Raw genomic sequence first — 7,480 nt, forward strand, 5'->3', positions numbered from 1 at the left:
AATTAGAATTGTTAATTTTTTAGAAAGGAATTGGAAGTCAAATTCTAGTGCTGTGAAAGTGTGGTAGGCGATAACCCATTTCTTGAGGAATAATTTGCCATTTGAGCTAATTGGAACCCACTGTTTGAGGGAAGACTAATTACAATAAAAACATACAATGAAAAACTACAAATATATTCATTTGTAATTAAAAATTAAAACTTGAACTTTATTTATTTATTGATATATGATAACTGGTATTTTCTGATGTTCCCTACAAAGATGTTTAAGTTTTGAATTTATCACCATCCTCCGTTGTTAAAACTGTCAATTTATCTAATACACACACACACACTTTATTTGTTAAAATATCTATTCATTTTGAGAATAAATAAATTATCTTTCAATATGATCATCAAAGTGTGGAGTTGCCCAGTGGTTGATGCTAAAACTATAAAGCATTCACATCGGTGGTGCTAAAAAATATAGCTTTTAGTATCTCAAACACCTACTCTATCTATTTAACACCACATTTAACAATACACTCAACATTTCATCTTTTTGTTCAACACATCACCAATTAAAATAATATAAAATATCCACCCACAAAAGAGAGAATGAGAGGCTACGATGAGAGAGAGAATAAAAACCAATAAAAGCAATGTTAGAAGTACTTGGTTAAATGATTAAATTTACCATATTATAATAGCTTAAACTTTTGAGACAATCGGTAATTTAACATGGTAATTTAATAAGCAATTAGCAACTTGCTATGGTGGATTGCAACTAATAGCAGTTTACTGTAACAAGTTGTTAATTATTTTTAAAGATTTAACAGCTCCAATATTGCTTGCATTTTGGTGTTTAGGGTGCTAAAAATAACTTTTTAGCTACTTTAACACAGCCAATGTGAATGCTAACCTCTCTTTTTAAGGGAGGGGGATTCAAACCTTAGTTGCATTTAATTTTGAAAGCTCGGATTTGTGTGAAAACACAAGAGCTTGTTTAGACCCCAAATCAAAAAATTATGGCTTGATTGCTTTTACTCTAACTTATCTAAGTGTGGAACAAGAATAAATGAAGTGCAATCACCAGATCTACTCTAGTGCATACAAATTAACAATAAACAATAAAAGTAAAGCACAAGAGTAAGGGAAGAGAGATGCAAACACAAGATAACACTAAGACGTGTTATTGAAGAGGAAACCAAAGAACTTGGCGAAAAACCTCTTAGTGACCCTCCAAGTCAAAATCAATCCACTAGAGAATAAAGTTGGAGTACACGAATAACAAAAGACCTTCCAAGTCTAGTCTATCCAATGTACTTGAGTCCTCCAAGCTCCTGCTACCAACAGACTTCTCGAAGTCATGTCTTCTCTAATTTTCCAGATTCCACAATACGCCTGATTGCATCCATCAAGCCTCACCGACTTCTTTTGGAAAATCTCCAAAGTTTCCCAAGCTTTAAAACACTCTCTACACTCTAAAAAGGTGTGGGTTTTGTTTGCATACAAATCTCCTCCCAAGGTATGACAATGGGAGAGGGAAGGAGAATAGGCTAGAATGATTTCACACTAAAGATGAGTAGCTCTCTCTCTCTCTCAAAGATGGGTGTGTGTGTTGTAGAAAACCTATCTAGGATTTTTCTCTCCAAATGGCCTCACATACTTTTGTGGGTAATGAGGATATATATAGTATGGGTGAATGGTAAGAAAGTCACACTTAAAAATCATCCAGGCAAAGAGTTTCACGGGTATCTTGTGGGTTAGCCCTTCTCGTGGGTATCTTGCGAGTTAGCCCTTCTCGCAAGACACTCATGAAACTGATAGCCTGGCACGACTCTTCAGCTTCCAACATGTGCTTCTCACATGACTACTTTGCGGGTTAGCTTCTCGCGAGACACTCGCGAAATCCACTTGTTCATCCAATACATGCTCGATTCTTCACCAACTCAATACTAAACCCAATACAATAAAATCCCACAAAATACAAGAAACAAAATTAAAGCAATTACAACACTTTTTGTTATGGAATAAAACCAACATAAAACATAGTTATAAATCACAACTTTACAAATTTTTTAAAGAAACCAATGAGTATCAACACTGGTGGGCAAGAGGAAGAAAATTTGACATCAAACTCAGCAATTCAAGTGCCAAATTTGGTGTCAGATTCTCTCTCCTCTCCTCACAAATTTTCAAGCGAATTCAGCACACAAGTTGCCAAATTCTACTTCTCTTTCATAATGCCAATAAACTTACATTTTTACAATATTTAGCCAAAAAGACTCCAGGAATTAGGGTTCGTGAAACTACGGAATATCTGCCCACAAACATTTCTAAGTAAGGAAGAGTAAGGCCAAGCCCAAGTGGCTAACTTCCTGATGAAACAACATGAATAGACAACAATTGTAACCTGTATTCATTTTATTCCATTAGTGTTAAATAACAGTAACAATCCTTTCCTTTTTTTTTTTTTTTTGTTTGAGGAAAAATAACAGTAACAATCCTAATAGAGCGATTGATGTTCTTTTCTATTTACTTACATCCAATTCCGTCATGCAACAAAACAGTAAATCACGTGAATTAATTAACGCTACAAGCGTATGACTAATGTGAACAGACATCAATTGTATTCCTTGAATTCCATAGTGCAGATGAACAGTAACATGCGGACTTGACAATCCTAATAGAAGCTATTGATATTCTTTTCTTTTTACTTCTATATTTTTTCCTTAATTATATGCTTATGTTTTTTTTTTTTTTTTTTTTTTTTTTTTGAAACAGGGAAGTGACAAAACATACCTAGCTCATTCTTCTTCTATTTTCCTTCTTAAATTTAAGAACTGTGTCTCTAATTGCATTAATTTTATTGACGACAACATTTGATTGAGGGAGAAATACTGAAATAGTGTCTGAAAGATTTTATATAAATGGGAGCATATTATTTGCAATTTGTGCAAATATTATATTCTTTAGAATACAATTAAGCTAGAATTCTACAAGTACCAAAATTTAAAAATCATATAAATTTCTTTTTTTTTTTTTTTTTTTTTTTTTTTGAGGAAGACACGTAACATATTTTATTCAGATAAGCCTAATAAATCGGCTTGAAGTACATCATGAAAATGTGAAGGAATATCCTCCATCCAAACTAACAAATCCGGTATGCCAACGGCATGTCTAGCCAGATTATGAGCTAAAATATTACAATCCCTCTTAACATGAGAGTAATGTAATTCTTCAAAATGTCTAGATAAATTTTTGGCCTCCTCAATGATCAATCCCATTGGAGTTAGCAGCCTTCCTTCCCCCATTAACCCTTTGATAACAGACAAAGAATCACCCTCAAGTACTACCCTTTTCACCCCCACGTCCGAAGCAAAAAACAGAGCCCATGCCGCAGCCTTTGCCTCAACATCCTCACTGCCTAGCTCCTGGTGCACCGGTTTTGAGCATGAGGCAATCACAGAGCCCTGGTGATCTCTTATAACGACTCCAATGCCGGACTTCTTTTCATGTTTGAAGACGGCGCCATCGAAATTTATTTTGAAAAGCTCCGATGGTGGTGGCCTCCAAAAAGTTCTGGTATTCCGGTTCTGCTGCACTGGAATAGTCACAGGAAGTTGCCGAGCTTGATATTCGGCTAGCCAAGACTTTGAAATCTGAGGGATTTGGTGAAGTGAGTCCGCCGGTTGGTTGAGACGAACCCGGTTCCGCTGGTTCCAGATTGTCCAAGCCGTTACAGCAAAGACCTCTGTTTGATGGTTGTTTGCAATTAACCACGACAGCAGCTCCTTGAAGGTCATGAACTGAACATCACACCTGCAATTCCAAAGCTCCAAGTTCGACCACACCGTGTCTAGTTTTGGGCAGGACCACATAGCATGCAATGAGTCTTCATCATGGCCGTGACATCTAACACAGTCTGAGTCCGTTGCAATAGTTCGACGGAATAGTGCCTTCTTCGTCGGCATAGCTTCACGGCATGCACGCCAAAGCAGTGTTTTCACCTTGGGGGGAATTCGGAGTGACCATATTCCATTCCACAGTTTCTTCTCTTCATTCACAGAGACTTGTGGTGCAGCAGGCAGCTCCTCATCCATTTTTAAGAATTTATAACCGGTCTTGCAACTATAGTGACCATTGCTTGAGTGAGGCCAATATAGGATATCTTCGGAAGCTCCACTACTTAAGGGGATGGTCTTGATTAGCTCTGCCTCCTCTGCACTGAACAGACCGTGTAGCATCTCTTCATCCCACCTTCTCGTACTTGGGTCTATAAGAATATCAACTCTAGAGTTTTCAAAATCTGTCAAGGGAGAAGAAAGTACTTGTGGTGGATGTTTTCTTGGCAGCCAATGATCTTGCCAAATTCGAATTTTTTTTCCATCACCGACTCTCCATCTAGCTCCCCTTCGAATGACATCCCTCCCTACAAGTATGCTCCTCCAAGCATAAGACCCCATCCTTGATTCCTTGGCCTCCATAATGGTTGAATTTGGAAAAAACCGCGCCTTGAACACTTTGTAGAAAAGGGAATTATGATTATGCAAGAGCCTCCACGCTTGCTTTGCTAATAGAGAGTCATTGAATTTTGCTAAGTCTCTAAAGCCCATGCCACCCACTCCTTTGGCTTTAGTCAACTCATCCCACTTGACCCAATGTATCTTCCTTCGATCTCCACGTTGTCCCCACCAAAATTTTTTAATCATGGTCTCAATTTCATTGCACAGACCGATTGGAATTTTGAAGCATCCCATGGTGTATGTGGGGATGGCTTGGATAACGGATTTTATCAATACCTCCCTACCGGCTTGTGAAAGTAACTTCCCTTCCCATCCTTGAAGTTTTCTCCACACACGCTCCTTAATGTAATTGAAACTTGCTTTTTTCCTTTTCCCCACAAAGGATGGTAGACCCAAGTACTTCTCATATTGCATAATTTCTGGTACACCCCATGCCTCTTTAATTTGCTCCTTTAAGACTTCATTGGTTGATTTGCTGAAAAACAATGCTGTCTTGCTTCTATTTATTTTTTGGCCAGAAGCAAACTCATAGGCATTTAAAATCTCCAATACTTTGCCACACTCCTCCATTGTTGCCCTGCAAAAAAGAAGACTATCATCTGCAAAAAGCAAATGTGTTAGTTTTGGGCCTCTTCTACAGAGGGAGAAACCATGAATATCCCCATTCCCTTCTGCTTTTTTGAGCAACCCATTCAACCCTTCAGTGCACAGCAAAAAGAGGAAAGGGGAAATGGGGTCGCCTTGCCTAATGCCCCTTGTAGGGTGAATCATACCACAAGGTTCTCCATTCACCAACACCGAGTATGTAACAGTTTTAACACACAACATAATCAGATTTATCCATCCTTCATTGAAACCCATCCTCCTCATTATACCCTCCAAAAAAGGCCATTCCACCCTATCATAGGCCTTACTCATGTCAAGTTTAACTGCCATATACCCATGCGATCCAGAATTATAACGTTGTAAACAATGCAAAGTCTCAAAAGCCACCATTATATTATCAGAAATAAGTCTATCTTTGGTAAAGGCAGATTGGTGTTCTGTGATAATTGAAGGTAAGACTTTTTTTAAACGGTTGGCTAAAACTTTAGAAAAAATTTTATACAACACGTTACACAAACTAATAGGGCGAAATTGGTGGGCATATTCAGGGGAGTGTGTTTTGGGTATCAATGTGATAAAAGTATGGTTAATAGATTGGGGCAAGGTACCTGAATTTAGCCACATGAGGATGGAGGCAGTAACATCATGATTAACGGTTCCCCAAAAGTGTTGGTAGAAAAGAGGTGGCATTCCGTCTGGACCAGGGGCTTTGAGGGGAACCATTTGATTCAAAGCCACTTCTACTTCATGTACTTCAAATTTCTTGCATAATAGGGCATTCATCTCATCAGTAATCACCCTAGGTACACACTCCCATACCTGTGAAGAATCCAACTGACCCGTGGAGTTGAAAAGTGAATGGTAGTAGCTTACAAGAATTTCTGTAAATTCTTCCGGGTTGGTCTTCCATGCACCTTCTTCATCTCTCATACCTTCAATCAAATTTTTTCGGTACCTTTTTGTAGCACAACTATGAAAGTACCTTGAATTTTTATCCCCCTGTCTTGCCCATAAAACTCTTGATCTTTGTGCCCACATTGTCGCCTCCTTATCCCGCCATTCTTCAATTTCCTTTCTTAGTTCTCTAATTCTAGTATTGTCACCCCTAAGAATTGCCTCCTCCTCAGCCTTGGGTAGAAGTTTTTTCAATTTTTCCAACTCCCTTCTTACATTCCCAAACACATTCTTCTCCTACCAACCCAAATCCCTTCCACATTTTTCAACTCTACCTACAATCCCTTCCAAAGATTCATTATCACACCTATTCCACACTGCTTCAACAATTTCAGAACACCCCGGATTTGACAACCACATTTCTTCAAACCTAAACACTTTCTTCCTTTTAGGAGGATCCAATCCTGAGAACACGATGAGGATTGGGTTGTGATCCGAAGAATCACACCTTAAATTGTGAACCCTTGTACCAGGAAATTTTAGAAACCAATTATTAGTGGCCAAACCCCGGTCTAGTCTCTCCCATATTGAGTTACCATTATCATAATGTCTAGCCCATGTGAATTTTGGTCCCACATACCCCAAATCCATAAACCCACATTCGTCTAACACTTCTCTAAACAACTGCATTTGATTATGGGGTCTTAGAGCTCCTCCCACCTTTTCATCTTGTTTAATTATCTCATTAAAATCCCCAAAGCATAACCAAGGTACTTCAGATTGAGAATTGAAATACCTGAGCTTATCCCATGCCTCTGATCTTCTTACTGTATCAGGCTCACCATAGAATCCGGTTAGCCTCCATTCATTTTCGGAACCCCCATCTACGATAGCATCAATATAATATTTGCACGACCCCACTACTGACAGATTTATTGAAGACTTCCAAAACAAAGCCAAGCCACCACCTCTACCCTCCCGTGGAACCACCCATCTATGATCATAATCCATGCTTCTTTGTACAATCTCCAGCCTTGCATCATCTGTAAGTGTCTCAGCCACAAACACTACAGAGGGATCTTTTGCCCGTGTCAACTCCACAAGCTCTCTCCCTGTACGTAGGTTCCCAAGCCCACGACAGTTCCAGGCTAGGCAACTCATTGCTCCTGGCGGGGCTGAACATCAGCCTCCGCCAATATACTAGATGCCTCCTCACCATTCTCCGCAATCTGAAGGCGTTTGGAAAACAATTCTACATGGTCATCGGTACTCACATATTGTCTCTTCTTTCCTGTAATTTTTTCTGTTGGTTTACTCAGACCTTTGGTGGCTGGCCTATCTCTGCGTGTCCAAACAGGGAGAACACGTTTCGGTTGGTCCGAAATTCTAGTGGGCGTAACCCTAGCCGGCTCACATCTGTTTTGGCCGTTTGTCTCTTCAGAAGAATTCCCATAATTAATTCCCACAAACGGC

At 39.1% G+C, this 7,480-nt stretch overlaps 1 protein-coding gene across 1 annotated transcript; it reads right to left on the reverse strand.

Annotated features, from left to right (window-relative positions):
* Nucleotides 1-3,061: 3,061 nt before the first annotated feature.
* Nucleotides 3,062-7,168, reverse strand: LOC126690803 (uncharacterized). The gene is made up of 3 exons (XM_050385932.1): nt 6,347-7,168; nt 5,722-6,304; nt 3,062-5,436 (listed from the first exon to the last, which is right to left on the reverse strand). Exons 1-3 carry the CDS (start codon nt 7,166-7,168, stop codon nt 3,062-3,064), a joined length of 3,780 nt encoding a protein of 1,259 aa, XP_050241889.1.
* Between the last annotated feature and the right edge of the window lie 312 nt (nt 7,169-7,480).

Source organism: Quercus robur, chromosome 7, assembly GCF_932294415.1.
Source record: "Quercus robur chromosome 7, dhQueRobu3.1, whole genome shotgun sequence".
Taxonomy (NCBI): domain Eukaryota; kingdom Viridiplantae; phylum Streptophyta; class Magnoliopsida; order Fagales; family Fagaceae; genus Quercus; species Quercus robur.